The sequence below is a fragment of the Nomascus leucogenys genome, chromosome 10 (assembly GCF_006542625.1).
Source record: "Nomascus leucogenys isolate Asia chromosome 10, Asia_NLE_v1, whole genome shotgun sequence".
Taxonomy (NCBI): domain Eukaryota; kingdom Metazoa; phylum Chordata; class Mammalia; order Primates; family Hylobatidae; genus Nomascus; species Nomascus leucogenys.
The window spans coordinates 99042767-99058627 of NC_044390.1; the positions used below are offsets into that span (position 1 = coordinate 99042767).

The following is a 15861-nucleotide window of genomic DNA, read 5'->3' on the forward strand; positions in this document are numbered from 1 at the left end:
ATATTGCCCAGGCTGGTTTTGAACTCCTGACCTCAAGCAGTCCTCTTGCCTTGACCTCCCAAAGTGCTGGGATTATAGGCGTGAGTCACCGTGCCCCGACTGATTTTTTCACATCTCCACACTGATGTTACGCCTATCCAATGAATTTTTTTTTTTTTTTTTCGGATGTTGTATTTTTCACTTCTAGAATCTCCATTTCACTCTTTATTTTAATAGTTTCTGTTTTTTTGTCAAGATTTCTTCTTGTCTTTTATTGCAGTATATTTTTCTTTATGTCCTTGGGCATACATATTAAGGTCACTTTAAGATCCTTGCCTGCTTATTCTAGTACGTAGGTCATCTTGAGGTTGGTGTCTGAGTATGGCTCGTGTTTTTTGTTTGTATTTTGGAGTGATTTTGTTTGTATTTTGGAGTAAGTTTGAATTGAATATTTTCTCTTAGCAGCTTGCTCCCCAAATTTAGACAATTGTGCATGACATGTAGAAACCGTGGGTTCTGTTATATTCTGAAAAGTATTTATTTGCTTTAACACTTAGTTAACTTGATTGAATTAAAAATGCACACTCTGGCTGGGTGTGGTGGCTCACGCCTGTAATGCCAACACTTTGGGAGGCCGAGGCGGGTGGGTCACGAGGTCAGGAGTTTGAGACCAGCCTGGCCAATATGGTGAAACCCTGTCTCTACTAAAAATACAAAAATTAGCCGGGTGTGGTGGCGCACCTGTAGTCCCAGCTTCTCGGGAGGCTGAGGCAGGAGAATCGCTTGAACCCAGGAGGTGGAGGTTGCAGTGAGGCGAGATCGCACCATTGCACCCAGCCTGGGCGACAGAGCGAGACTCTGTCTCAAAAAAAAAAAAAAAAATGCCAAACAACAACAAAAAACCTGCATACTCTTTCTCCTTTGTGGCAGGAGGCACCTGAACACTCAGTTCAGTACTTGAGCCTTCTCTTGGATTCTGTTTTTGCGTACATGGTTTAGGTGGAGGTTAGGGAGAGAATGTGGGGCCTCCTCCTTTTCCATCTGTCTCTTGCTCTTTGTCCTCTTGTTCAAGCCAGTGAGGTGCTATGTGTCTTTAGGTTTGAGCTGTTCCATAGAGCACAGACTGGGGCTGCCCTCATGCCAAATGCCATGAAACTGGAAACCTTACCGTGTTCCATTCCCTTCTTGCGAATATCACTTCCCTTCCTGTATCAATGGCCTACCTTTTCATATTTTTTTGTATTTCATCTAGAGTTGATGGTTACCTGGATTATGGTTTTTTTGTTTGTTTGTTTGTTTTTTTGAGACGGAGTCTCGCTCTGTCACCCAGGTTGGAGTGCATGCAGTAGCGCAGTCTCGGCTCACTGCAAGCTCCGCCTCCTGGGTTCACGCCATTTTCCTGCTTCAGCCTCCCTAGTAGCTGGGACTACAGGTGCCCGCCACCACGTCTGGCTAATTTTTTTTTTTCTTGTATTTTTAGTAGAGACGGGGTTTCACCGTGGTCTCGATCTCCTGACCTCGTGATCCACCCGCCTCGGCCTCCCAAAGTGCTGGGATTACAGGCGTGAGCCACCGTGCCCGGCCTCGTTACCTGGATTATGTTTGACCCAATAGGAAGTACTTGGCCATTACTGGACACGGAGCCCTTTATCAAGTTTTTTTTTAATTAAAAAATATTCTTTTCTTTTGATTATATTAGTCATACATGCTCATTATAGAACATTTGGGAAATTTAGAAACGCACACACAAACAAATCATGTCACCTGTAGTGCTGCCCTAGAGGTAACCACTGCCAGGCCATTATTTTCAAAACATTCTTTCCTTTCTTTCCTCCTTCTCTTTGTCCATCCCCTCTGTCCCTTTCATCTTTCCTTTTCCATCTTGGTTAAATGTAAATGGCAGTGCCTTCCTGCTACATACGCTGCATTGTGGCTGATTTTTCCTCTTAGTAACTCTTCCTAAGCCTTTTCCCGTGTGAGTACAGAGTCTGTGGCATGGCTGGTGGTGGCTGTGTGGTGGTCCTTGTGCGGCAGTTGGTTCAAACAGCACCCTCTCACTGAATAGTTACTTTGTTTAGGTATCTGTAACTTTTACGTTTAAAATGTCTCACTAAGTAGAGTGAATATAATTGAGTGATTTAAGGAATAATTTAGCAACTATTAATTAAGTCCTTAGCAATTACTTTAATGGCAAGGATGGTGACCAGATGGAAAAGGGTTAGGGTTAAGTCTGTGCTGACCAAGAGTTGGCTAGTTTCTGTCTTTGTAAAATAACATGCCAATAGCTTCCCATGTAAACTTTTAAAAACCGTGATTTTTTAAGAGCAGTTTTAGGTTCACAGCAGAATTGAGAGGAAGGAACAAGAGATTTTTTTACATACCCCATTGCCCCCGCCATGTGCACAGCTTCCTTTATATCCGTGTCCCCCACCAGACGGTGCATTTGTTGCACTTGGTGAAACCTTCAGTGCCATGTCATTAGCATAGTACTGTAGTTTCACCGCCCTAGAAATGTCCCGTGCTCGCCTATTCACCTCCTCCCTACTGCTTTGCACCTGGCAACCACTCATCTTTTTGTCTCTATAGTTTTGCCTTTTCTAAGACATCATAGAGTTAGGATCATGTAGCATGTCACCTTTTCAGATTGGCTTCTTTCATTTTTTTTTTTTTAAAAGATGGGGTCTCTTGCTTTGTTGCCCAGGCTAGAATGCGGAGTGCAGTGGCACAGTCCTAGATCACTGCAGTTTCAAACTCTTGGGCTCAAGACTCCTGAGTAGCTAGGACTACAGGCATGTGTCACCATGCCTGGCTAACATTTTAATTTTTTTTTTTTTTTTTTGGAGATGGAGTTTTGCTCTTGTTGCCCAGGCTGGAGTGCAGTGGCGCAATCTCAGCTCACTGCAACCTCCGCCTCCCAGGTTCAAGCAATTCTCCTACCTCAGCCTCCCGAGTAGCTGGGATTACAGGCATGCACCACCACACCTGGCTAATTTTGTATTTTTTAGTAGAGACGGGGGGTTTCTCCATGTTGAGGCTGGTCTCGAACTCCTGACCTCAGGTGATCCGCCCACCTCAGCCTCCCAAAGAGCTGGGATTACAGGTGTGAGCCACCGCACCCGGCCTAACATTTTAATTTTTACTTTTTTTGTAGAGACAGGATCTTGCTGTGTTGCCCAGGCTGGTTTTGAACTCCTGACCTCAAACGATACTCCCACCTCAGCTTTCCAAAGTGTTGGGATTAAGGCATAAGCCACCATGCCTGGTGATGGCTTTTTTTTTTACTTTAAACATTTTAAATAACATCTGTCTATTTATATCTCTATATATCTCACATATTTATATCTCATGTAGGGTGCTGACTATAAAAATATCATTTTAAAGATCTAAGTTGGCTGGGTGCGGTGGCTCACACCTGTAATCCCAGCACTTTGGGAGGCCGAGGTGGGTGGATCACGAGGTCAGGAGATCAAGACCATCCTGGCTAACACAGTGAAATCCCATCTCTACTAAAAATTCAAAAAAACTAGCCAGGCATGGTGGCAGGCGCCTGTAGTCCCAGCTACTCGGGAGGCTGAGGCAGGAGAATGGCTTGAACCCGGGAGGCAGAGGTTGCACTGAGATCGCACCACTGCACTCCAGCCTGGGCGACAGAGCAAGATTCCATCTCAAAAAAAAAAAAAAAAAAGATCTAAATTAATTAGATAGTTATTAATTGGGGTTTTAGTGTCATTTTCCAGTAGAAAGGCAATTTCACCTTTTTATTATTTGGTGTTTTTGGATGTGAATTATGCTGGGCGGTGTGACTGATGGGTCGGCTGAGCGTTGTCTCAGAACTGAAACTCGTGTTTCCCAGCATTAGCCCTTTTATTGTTTCCCGAGGACTGTAGGTTTGCATTGATTTGAAATTCCATTAAAACCAGAATAATATGTCTTTTACAAGTCTTTTTTCCCCCAGAGGTAAGTTAGAACTTTAAATTGTTTATTATACATAAATATACATTACACATGTATATTTAAAGACACGGGGTAGATAACATTTCTGTTATTAGAAAGGAATGAGGTTGATGTTTGGGATAATTATGATAGTTTGAGTTTATTCTTATAATGGCTTTCAGTGATCAAAATCTCATTTTTTCATCTTTTTTCCCAGCAGCAAGCCCTCGCAGGGAGCCTGGTAGCAGGGGCCGGAAGCACAGTAGAGACGGACCTGTTTAAGAGGCAGCAGGCGATGCCCTCCACAGGTATGGCAGGTACGTCAGGGCACGGCTAGCGTGGCCTCGGGAATGCCCCCCTCTCCTTGGGCTGCCGAGGTACAGTTTCCATGAGTTTCTGAAGAGCAGTTGCTAAACTTGGTTTCTTCCTACTTTGAAAATTAACCTCTCTTACAGTGATTATCAGCTGAACAATATTTATGTGAATTTTTCTGTGTCCTGAAGTGAGGAATTTTTCAGTTGAGCAGGTGTATTCCATGTTGGTTTTCTGTATGCATTTGTGGGCTCTTGAGTCATCACGGTGTAATTAAACACAAAATCATCTGCTTTCTGAAGTTGTCATATTTTTAAGCTGATTTTTTCAAATAATAAACTTCATATATTTTTATATAAAAGACTTCAACAGTTCAGTAGGGTATATCTTAAGCCTACGTCTGGCTTGGTACCTGCCCACTCCCCAGCCACAGCAGTAACCACTGTTAATGTTTCACATATTCTCTCTCACAGACCTTCCTCTCTCCATACACAAGCATTGTTACTTATGTGATACTTTGAAAAAGTTGAGATGCGATCGTATATAAGTTGTTATGTCTAAGAATATTAACTGAAGAGGCCATCTCTTCAGGTCATAACCTCTCTCAGTGCTCCGTGCTGTTCCGTCATGGGGATGGTTGGTTCTTTATCAGTCAGATCCTTGTCAGTGTTCATCTGTTAGTTCCACCTTTTGTCTGTTACAGTGAACTAAGGATTGAACATGTAGTCTCTTGGGTTTTTTTTTTTTTTTTCTACATGTTTATCAGTTTGTCTATCTACTTATTTTTTGAGATAGGGTCTGGCTCACCCAGGTCGGAATGCATTGGCATCATCGTGGCTCACTGCAGCCTCTACCTCCCAGGCTTGAGCAAATCTCGTGCCTCAACTTCCTGAGTAGCTGGGACTACAGGCATGTGCCACCACACCCAGCTAAATGCAAAAATTTTTGCATTTTAGGTACAGTTGTGGTCCCACTATGTTGTCCAGGCTGGTCTCGAACTCCTGGGCTCAAGTCTTCTCGCCTCAGCCTCCCAAAGTGCTGGGATTATAAGCGTGAGCCACCCCGCCCAACTGTCTGTCAATATGTCTAAAGGAAAAACGCCTAGACATGAAATTGCTAGATCAAAGCACAGATGTAGTTAGGTAATGATGGTGCTCAATTGCCCACCAAAAGGACAGGGCCAGTTTTCACTGCCATCAGCAATTTCTGGTTCTTTCACATTTTGATTTTTTTATTAGGTATAAGTCATTTAATCCTCATTGATCTGATGGGTGAAAAATTCTTTGTTCTGATATGGGTTTCTTTAGTTTTGAGCACACTGTGCAGCCTCATTCCCTGTGTGCTGGGCATTTGTGAGTCTGCTCCACTGCCCGCTCTCCATGCTCTCATCCATGTACTTGTGATGCTCCTCATGTGTGCCTGTGCTTTCTGAGTACTAAGCGAGTCCACCTCTGTCCGTCGCACGCGTTGCGGTGTTGCCTCTCAGGTTGTTGCTTGTCTTTGGCCTTTTTATGATGCTTTTTCTTATATTGGCAACATTTTAATGAGAAATTGTATTTATCAGCCTTACCTTTTATGGCTTCTGGATTTTAGTTCATGTATAGAAAGGCCTCCCTGTTCAAAGATGATAAAAACACACATGTTTTTTTCTACTACTTCTCTGGTTTTATTTTTACATCAAACTGCACCTTTTTTGAAAATTATTCTAGAGCAGTCTAAGAGGCCTCGCCTTGAAGTGGGTCACCAAGGGGTGGTTTTCCAGCACCCGGGGGCGGACGCAGGCGTTCCTCTCCAGCAACTAATGCCGACCGCACAAGGTAAGGCCCAACAGCAGAGCCAGCTCCCCGCTCAGGAGCAGGCGGTACACTGCGGTTCCAGAAACCAGCACCAGACTCAAACCTGGGCAGTGGAGGTAGCGTGTTTGCAGTGGGGTGCCTGAAATTGAGATACTTCTCTGAGTCCCAGTCGGTATCATGTGCAAAGCCCCTGGAGACATATTCTTGCCACACTAATGGGAGCCACACGTCGCATTGTCATAGTGTCTTTGAACAATTTTTACTCCTGTGTTTTTCCTAATTGCTGCTGTTGTGGGGGTGCCCTGTGGTGATCTGGTGCTTGTTTTGCTTGATGCTGACTTGCAAAGGTCAAGCGCCTATCTTTCCTTTTGTGTGTGCTCAGTTGTGGCCGACTTCTCGTGTGAGCGTGGCGGGTCTTGGACAAGCACCGGGGTGTTAGACGTGTCTCCTTGTGACTCATTGGCAGAAGCTGCCACACTTGGGAATCAGTGCTCTTGGCGCTTTTCTTATTTTGCAGGAGGAATGCCCCCCACGCCGCAGGCCGCGCAGCTCGCTGGACAGAGGCAGAGTCAGCAGCAGTACGACCCCTCCACGGGGCCTCCCGTGCAGAACGCTGCCAGCTTGCACACCCCGCTGCCGCAGCTGCCCGGGAGGCTGCCCCCAGCCGGTGTTCCCACTGCAGCCCTCTCCTCTGCGCTGCAGTTTGCACAGCAGCCGCAAGTGGTGGAGGCCCAGACACAGCTCCAAATCCCGGTGAAGACTCAGCAGCCCAATGTTCCCATCCCTGCACCCCCCAGCAGCCAACTCCCCATCCCTCCCTCGCAGCCTGCACAGCTGGCCCTCCACGTTCCCACGCCTGGAAAGGTGCAGGTGCAGGCCTCTCAGCTTTCCTCCCTGCCACAGGTATGAGAAAAGATAGAGGAAAAAAAAGAAAATGGTTTGCAGGATTTGCTGGCTACCTGTGTGTTAGGGTGTCACACCACACTGTAATTTGTATATTTTCTCTTAGCAGCTTGCTCCCCCAATTTAGAACAATTAGTTAATTCAGTACTTGCAATATAGTTTTATTTGGCTCTATGATATTATCTTTATTAAAGTAATAAAGAACTGGGCTGGGTTTGGTGACTCACGCCTGTAATCCCAGCCTTTGGGAGGCTGAGGCGGGTGGATCACCTGAGCCCAGGAGTTTGAGACCAACCTGGCCAACATGGCAAAACCCTGTCTCTACTAAAAATACAAAAATTAGCCAGGCGTGGTGGCACGTGCCTGTAGTCCAAGCTACTTCAAAGGCTTAGGCAGGAAAATCCCTTGAACCTGGGAGGTGAAGGTTGCACTGAGCTGAAATGACACCACTGCACTCCAACCTGGGTGACAGAGTGAGACTCTGTCTCAAAATAATAATAATAATAATAATAGACAACTGTTACTATTGTCACTCTTAGTACCAGGGGCCCCTCCTTACTCACCCATATGTTGTGCAAAGGGCATGGTGTCAGTTATCCCTTATGATCTGCCCAGCACCTCTCAGGTAGGTGGCAGCGACCCATTCTGCCAGTGTGGAGACAAATAGAGGTTCTGGAGCTGGCCCCAGGTTACATGGCGATGAAGTGATGAGCGGGGCTTGACCTTAGCTCCATGTGAGTGCAAAACCATGCTGCACACCACCCACCAGACGTGCTCCCTGGATGCCTGCTTTGCTGCTTTTGGGATGCTATATGCTCTGCAAACGTGTGTAAGGCGTTACTGATCCAGCTTGATACACATTCCAGGTAGTTAAAATGCCCCTCCTCCTCCACTGATTAATTTTACCCAGTGCGTTTTTGGAATGTCCACAGTAAACTGGTTTCGGTTCCTAAGGAATAGCGAAATGCCACAGCCTGGGTGTCAGCCGTCAACAGGGCACTGACAGGGAGGCCGGGGAGGACTCTCAGCCCCCTTAGTTCTCCACTGTTTGATGCACATCAAGGCGTGGGGAGCCCACTGCAGAGAATCTTCCCTTCCTTTTGCCTTCTCCCTCACTAACAAAAGAATTTCCTAGGTGGGCTTTGAGTTCAGGGTTTTTGTTTGTTTGTTTTGAAACAGGGTCTGGCTCTGTCACCCAGGCTGGAATGCAGTGACACGATCTCTGCCCACTGCAGCCGCTACTTCCTGGGCTTAGATGATCCTCCTGCCTCTGCCCCCTGAGTAGCTGGGACTACAGGCGCACACCACTACACCTGGCTGATTTTTGTATTGTTGTAGAGACGGGATTTTGTCATGCTGCCCAAGCTACAAGTTCTTTTTCTTTTTTTTTTTTAGATGGAGTTTCACTCTTGTTACCCAGGCTGGAGTGCAATGGCCCAATCTCGGCTCACCACAACTTCTGCCTCCTGGGTTCAAGTGATTCTCCTGCCTCAACTCCCGAGTAGCTGGGATTATAGGCATGTGCCACCATGCCGGCTAATTTTGTGTTTTTAGTAGAGACGTGGTTTCTCCATATTGGTTAGGCTGGTCTTGAACTCCTGACCTCAGGTCATCCGCTGGCTTTGGCCTCCCCAAGTGCTGGGATTACAGGCATGAGCCACCACGCCCGGCCTACAGGTTCTTTATGTTTGAGATTTATGGCAAAGTCTTAACTATATAACGATGAAATAATAGTAACTAATAGCTATCACTTATTCACCACTTGTGAGGTGTGGTGTCAAGCACTGTGATGAACTATTTATTGGCATTATTTATTTCCTTTACCTGACAACCTTATGAGGTAGAATCCTTATTATCTCCATTTTATAGATTAAAAAAACCGGAGGCCAGAAAAGCCAGCGATGGGTGGGGCTGTGGCTGGGAGCCTTTTGTGCAAGTCTGCAGGGAAGCCTTGTGCACCCACTCTGAGAAAGGCAACACGTGCCGGGGCAGCTGAGCTCTTCTAGGCCTTACGTTGCTTGCTTTAGGTTTTTGTGGAAATGATTCTATTTTGAACACTTCCTCACATCAAGCCACATACTGACTTAAAGCAGCTCTGTGGTTTTTCTTAGATTTAATTTACCTGCCTGTATTACTGAAAAAATCAGCTGTGGAAAATGATTTTATTTTAATTTATCTTTTTTTTTTTTTTTTGAGTCAGAGTCTCACCCTGTCCCTCAGGGTAGAGTGCAGTGGCACGATCTCCGCTCACTGCAACCTCTGCCTCCTGGGTTCAAACAATTCTCCTGCCTCAGCCTCCCGAGTAGGTGGGACTACAGGCATGCGCCACCATGCCCTACTAGGTTTTTTTTTTTCCAGCAGAGAAATGATTTATCTCACAATTTAGCTCTCTAAATAACTTTATATTCTCTCCTTAAGAACAACAGTACAGGAAATCATTTACTGATCATTTTACAATGCACATAATATGCATGCTTAGGCAACTATTTTTTTTTTTACTTTTTAGTAGAGAGGGGCTTTTGCCATGTTGGCCAGGCTGGTCTCAAACTCCTAACCTCAACTAATCCACCCCCCTTGGGCTCCCAAAATGCTGGGATTACAGGTGTGAGCCACCACACCCAGCCTGGAAAATGATTTTAAAGAAGCTCTTTACAAAGTCTGTAGGAACCTGTTACTTCTAGGTTAGCCAGGGTTGGCATACTTTCTCAGTCAAGGGCCAGGTAGTAAATGTTCCAGCTTTGCGGGCTGTTCAGTTTCCGTGGCAGAAGTGAAGACATAGCCACGCACAGACAGCACATAAGTGGATGTGGCTGTGCTGTAATAAAGCTTCATCTCCAAAAGCTTGTGGCCAGCCAGGAGACAGTGCTGCAGATGTGAAGAAAAGAAACCTGTGTCGTGGGACGGTCACGCAGAGAGAGTGTGTTCTAGTGGTTCTTTGTCTCCCTTCAGCTTTTGAACAGGCTAAATCTTGTGTGAGCCTTCACTCAGCCCACCTTCCCTGCTCTCTGTGAATTTAAGTCACAGACTAGCAGCAGTTCTCTGTGAATTTAAGTCTGTCGTTGAGGTGGTGCGAAGAGGAGGACTTTTTTTTTTTTTTTGAGACGGAGTTTTGCTCTTGTTCCCCAGGCTGGAGTGGAATGGTGCAATCTCAGCTCACCACAACCTCCGCCTCTTGGGTTTAAGCAATTCTCCTGCCTTAGCTTTCCGAGTATCTGGGATTATAGGCATGTGCCACCATGCCCGGCTAATTTTGTATTTTTAGTAGAGACAAGGTTTCTCCATGTTGGTCAGGCTGGTCTCGAACTCCTGACCTCAGGTGATCCGCCCACCTCGGCCTCCGAAAGTGCTGGCATTATAGGCGTGAGCCATTGCGCCTGGCCTGAGGAGGATTTTTTAACCCTTTTAGCCTGTCTGCCATGAGAGAGGCACACTGAATTTGTATTTTATATTTTCTTGAGATAGGGTCTTGCTTTGTTGCCCAGGCTGGAGTACAGTGGCACAAACATGACTCACTGCAGCCTCAACCTCCCAGGCTCAAGCAGTCCTCCCACTTCAGCCTCCCATGTAGCTGTGACCAAAGGCACACACCACCACACCTGGCTAATTTTTAAATTTTTTTTGTAGAGGTGGGGTCTTACTTTGTCAAAGCCCAGGCTCATCTCAAACTCCTGGGCTCAAGCGATCCTCCCACTTCAGCCTCCCAAAGTGTTGAGATTACAGGCATGAGCCACTGGGCATGGCCCAAAGATAGTTCATAATGAAAACTCCTATTTGGTTTTGTGGAAGTGGGAGGATATGTTATTTGTGGACACGTTAGTGTTGGGCTGTGGATGTGATGTGATTTGTTTGCTTGCGTTGTGGAGTGGAAGGTGCTGGCAGTGCGCGTCTCTGGTGCCGTGGGCGCTCTGGTGTTTGGCACCATGGGCTGCCCTGACATCTTCACCTTGCTCCACTTGTGCTCTGCCCTTATAGACAGTGGCATCGACAAGGCTCCCTGTGGACCCTGCCCCGCCCTGCCCACGGCCTCTGCCCACCTCTTCTACCTCGTCCCTCGCACCTGTGAGTGGCTCTGGCCCAGGACCCTCCCCTGCTCGGTCCTCTCCAGTAAATAGACCCTCCTCAGCCACCAATAAGGCACTGTCTCCAGTCACTTCCCGGACCCCAGGGGTGGTGGCATCTGCCCCCCCTAAACCACACAGTCCTGCTCAGAATGCCACCTCGTCCCAAGACAGTTCTCAGGATACGCTGACAGAACAAATAACTCTGGTAAGCACGCTTAAGAAAGTTGTAAAATGTACTCCAGTTGGTAAAGCACATTTAGTTTTAATTGTCAAGAATGTGATGGCGTAAAACTAAATGCCTGGTCAATTCAACATGGTTTGGGAATCAGTAGACACAAGATGAAAACCAAGGGTTAGCCTTTTCTGTTGGAAGCAGACTCATGGAGGCAGTCTGTGTTTTTGTGATAAAGCCTGTAGTCTTGGGCTGCTTTCATATGGGCAGTAGACGAGGGTGGGAGAGGTCATGTGTAGCAGTCAGGCTGAGAGGGACAAGCTTGAGCGCTGGGGCCCTGCAGGCTGTGAGGTCCCTGCAGCCACCGGTCTGCAGCCCTGTGCTTGAGAGTCACTGCCCAGCCCTTAGCACTTACTTTGGGTTGGATGACTAAGCATTTATTTTGTTCAACTTCATTAGGGGAATTAAAAGAAATGTGTATCAAAATAGAGTGTCATAAACCCCTGTTCCCCATTATCTGATTTTATCACAGTGATCAGTATGCAGCTAGTCTCATTTCATTTATTCCACTTCTTTCCAGATTATTTAGAAACAAATTCCAGGCATCCTATGGTTTCCCATGTAAACACTTTGGTAGAAACATGAGGTTTTAAAGTTTTAGTCTGTTTTATAGAGGTGGGGCAGGACTATTGCTCCAGCTTCTTCTAAGGCTCCTGGAAGGGTCACATGCCCCTAGACCTCTCCTAGAACCACTTTGACCTTTGTGTTCGAGTCTTACCTTTGATATTAAACTGGGACCTTGTGCTTTCTCTCTTCCTTAGTGCCTGACAGCCTTTTGCATAGTAGGGCTTCAAATTTCTGGGGTCTGAGTTGGTGGAACACACTCATCACATGCCGACCCCACCGTCCCCCATATATCACCTGCAGGAGAACCAGGTGCATCAGCGCATTGCGGAGCTGAGGAAAGCAGGTCTGTGGTCCCAGAGGCGTCTGCCAAAGCTGCAGGAGGCCCCACGCCCCAAGTCCCACTGGGACTATCTGCTGGAGGAGATGCAGTGGATGGCCACAGACTTTGCCCAGGAGAGGAGGTGGAAGGTGGCTGCTGCGAAGAAGGTGGGTTGGAATGCATGGAGCTGCTGTGCTGTGTGCGTTGGTGGGGCTCGACTTTGCAGTGGTGTAAGTGGTGGGCAGGACTCCAGACCCACTTTTTTTTTTTTTTTTTTTCCAGACGGGGTCTCGCTCTGTTGTCCAGGCTGGAATGTCCAGCTAATTTTGTGTTTTTTTGCCGCATTACCCAGACTGGTCTTGAATCCTGGGCTCAAGCGATTGCTCGCCTCGGCCTCCCGGAGTGCTGGGATTGCAGGCGTGAACCACTGTGCCTGGCAGACTCACTCTAGAGGCCTTAACTTGTGAAGTCTGGGAAGGATACTTCCCTATTGTTTGGAGAATAACTGTGCTGTGTAATTAAGTCTCTGAGATGGTGTCTTCAGAGCCCAGCATGCGTTGTGGGATCAAGCCTGTGCTCCCCCACTGAGCACTGGTGTGGATTTAGCTTCATTTTGTTGCCTGGCTTTGCCTGGCAGTTGGAGTTAGGATACCTGCAGTGCCACAGGTCCAGGCTGGTGGCTGGGGCTGTTCAGGGAGCTGAGAGGCTAAGAGTTAGAAGGCACCTGGTGTCAGTCAAGGGACAGCAAGGGGCTGTCCTAGGCTTTCCTGCCTGGCCCCACGGCCTCCTGCCCTTCCTCCTGGGCTTCTAGTCTAGCTTTCTCTTTAATTTTGTCTGATAATTTATTTTCTCCTAACTGTTGCAAAGCAGGCGCAGAGTCCTTGGAAGACTCTGGAGGCCCTACTGCTAACACTAGAAAAGTGAGAACAAGTGGTAGATTTCTGGAAAGCCCAGGCCTCAGTGGGAAGCAGCTGTGCTTTCACTGTGTGAACAGCCGTGGCCCTTCGTCCTCCTTATTACCGTGTCGCTGCCTCTGTTTCTTCGGCCCTAGGGTCTTTGTTCATATTTTCTCTACTCTTAAGGCTGTGGCCTTGTGTTCTGTCCCCTGCCCTGTCCACTCCCTACCCAGAATTCTCCCCCTTGCTCTCTTCATGTAGGGTAGGCAGAGAAAAGCTGAGACCACAGGGTGAGAACCGTGGGGTTCTGAGGGTCAAGGGTCTCAAGTCAGATTCATAAGCATTTCAGAAAAACCCAGATTCTTCCTTAAACCAGCCTTTCCACAAAGAAGATAGTCCTGAACATGGTGGATACCAGGCTGGATAGGGCAGGAGGCCAGACGTGTAGATGCCAGGCTGGACATGTGGATGCTGGGCTGGATGGGTGGGGGCTGGCCGATGGGCTGGAGTGGGAGCTGGTGGGGTTGGCTGAAGAGCAGTGCAGCACCTACAGGGCACAGGCCAGGGCCATCTCTCAACAGCTGAGTGATGCACCTGCAGCCAGGCCTGCCCTTCCCTGTGCCTCCTGCCTCGCTGGGGTAGACAGGGAGAGGCCGCAGAGTAGCCCACCCCGATCAGGGCCTGTGCTGACGACAGTGAGCCCCGTTGGAGGCTGAGTGGGAGCACGGCATGGGCACAGAGTCCCGGTGGTAATTGAGTGCATTTCCATCCCTAGAACGGGCGTGGGGGTGACAGCCATTGTCCTCTCAGGGCTCCAAAGGTTTTCTCATCTTAATTCTCTCCACCCATTTGAGGTTCTGTTGGTGGGTATGTGAAGTGTCTAAACTTTTGGAAAGCAGTTTGACAATTTAAAGCAAAAGCTTTAAAAATGTGAATTATCGCAGCCCAATAATTTCTATAACTGGTGCAGCATTCATGAAATGAGATGCTGACCCATGTTTATTGAATGGAGAGATGTTAACCATCTATTAAATGGGAAAGGAAGATTATAGCACAATATGGTATTCTAGTTTTGAGGAAAACAATGTGTATTTGGTGAAAAATATAAAAACACTTTCTAGAAAAGTCAAGCAAAATATTGATGGTGGTTTTTGCTTGTAGTCATGTTTTTCCTAATCCACCCTAAGAGCATACAAGGATGTGTATGACAGTGAATTGTACGTAATTTTAGCCTGAGAAGATTTAAAAAAAGTTACATATCCTTTTTTTTCCAGCATGACATAGAGTACAACATACAATTCTTGCACTTTTATTCACCAGCTCGTTAGAACTGTGGTGCGCCATCATGAGGAGAAGCAGCTCCGTGAAGAAAGGGGGAAGAAGGAAGAGCAGAGCAGACTGAGGCGGATAGCCGCATCCACGGCCCGGGAGATAGAGTGCTTTTGGTCGAATATTGAACAGGCGAGTGCTGCAGTTGTCATGGGGTCGTAAGAATCAGCCTATCGGAGCTGGTGAGGCCGCTTCCTGAGACCAGAGCTCGGGCACCTTGCCTAGGAAGCTTCGAGCACCAGAGCTGGCAATGTGTGCACTCTCTTGGGCTGTTGCTCGTTGGCCTTTGAATGAGCTGCTCGTGCCTCTGTCTGTCTTGCGCGGGGGATGCATCTCAGCTGTGGCTGCCCTCTGAGGTGCTTCATGCCGTGGAGGGGCTCTGGGCGTTGTTTCAGGGTTAGCGTGAGTCACCACCACAGTTACTTCTAGAGCGGCCGCTCGCTCGCTTGCTTTCCTTTTTTGAAATTTTAATTCTTACCTCACCACCTAATAGAACCTGGGCAGGATGTAGTTAGTATGAAATAAATGAAAAAGCACCAAACTGACGAGGCTGGAAAACACTGTTTTTAGACTCGGCTTACGTGCTTTAGTGTTTTGTATGCAGAACGTCTGTAATTCCCATCCTTAGTAATGTGCTGATTCATTTAATCCTTTGCATTTAGGTTGTGGAAATAAAACTACAAGTAGAATTAGAAGAAAAAAGGAAGAAGGCCTTAAATTTACAGAAAGTTTCCAGGAGAGGTAGGCTCACCACGCTTGGGTGGTACTTTGTTTGGATTCATTTCTCAGCAGGCAGTCTCCTGGCGCTGTGGCTTCCCACAGAGGACATCTGCTCATCAGGCAGCTGCCTGATTGTTACATTTCTCTTTGTGTGGCCATGCTAGTTTTATGCTTCAGTGCTTTTGAGATGTGCTAGTGTGAGTCAGCACCCCCAAGTTGATAAACTCTGGGACACAGAACTGGGGTTCAGTCCCTGGACAGTGAGTGAGGAGCTTCCTGAGGTGTTTGCCATGCAGGAGGATCCTTGGGTGCCTGGCTGGGTGACGCCTCCCTGTCATTCTTCCTTTGATGTTTCTTCGGCAGCTGCCTCCACTCGTTATGTGCCACTCCACTTAGGTTGTGCACGGCACCAGTGGCGGCAGCATTCACTGTTTCATTTGCCTCTGAGGACGCCCCCAGGAGGGTGGGCATTGTGTTTCCCCGTTATTGATGAGGAACCTGAGGCTGAGAGGTGGCTGCTGCTGAAAGTCATAGAGCCGCAAATTAGTAAAAACCACTGCCCTGCGTGATGATGATGAGGAGGAGGCAGAACTCATGTGTCCCTCCTTTCCCTGCACGTGGGTGGAGGCAGGAGGACCCTGCCTGGAAAGCAGAGATGCCCTTGCCAAGCATGGGGGGCCTTGGGAACGAACTGTGCTCCTTGTCTCTCTAGGGAAAGAATTGAGACCTAAAGGATTTGACGCATTACAGGAAAGTTCTCTGGTAAGTTTGGGGTTGTTACTGTGCTGTGTGAGAAGGAATAGAAGCAGCTCCA

At 47.4% G+C, this 15861-nt stretch overlaps 1 protein-coding gene across 9 annotated transcripts in view; it reads left to right on the top strand.

Moving 5' to 3' along the window:
- The window catches only part of EP400 (E1A binding protein p400), a 131751-nt gene that overhangs the window by 29363 nt on the left and 86527 nt on the right, over positions 1 to 15861 (top strand). For 4 of the 9 annotated variants that reach the window (XM_030821700.1, XM_030821702.1, XM_030821707.1 and 1 more), the window contains 8 exons: positions 4133 to 4229; positions 5934 to 6041; positions 6538 to 6923; positions 10896 to 11189; positions 12084 to 12269; positions 14319 to 14459; positions 14990 to 15068; positions 15760 to 15809. In XM_030821700.1, coding sequence (XP_030677560.1) covers positions 4133 to 4229; positions 5934 to 6041; positions 6538 to 6923; positions 10896 to 11189; positions 12084 to 12269; positions 14319 to 14459; positions 14990 to 15068; positions 15760 to 15809 — 1341 coding nt within the window. Of the gene's footprint in view, positions 1 to 4129; positions 4230 to 5933; positions 6042 to 6537; positions 6924 to 10895; positions 11190 to 12083; positions 12270 to 14318; positions 14460 to 14989; positions 15069 to 15759; positions 15810 to 15861 lie in introns of all 9 variants that reach the window. The other 5 variants (XM_030821708.1, XM_030821703.1, XM_030821704.1 and 2 more) reach the window with 3 other exon arrangements.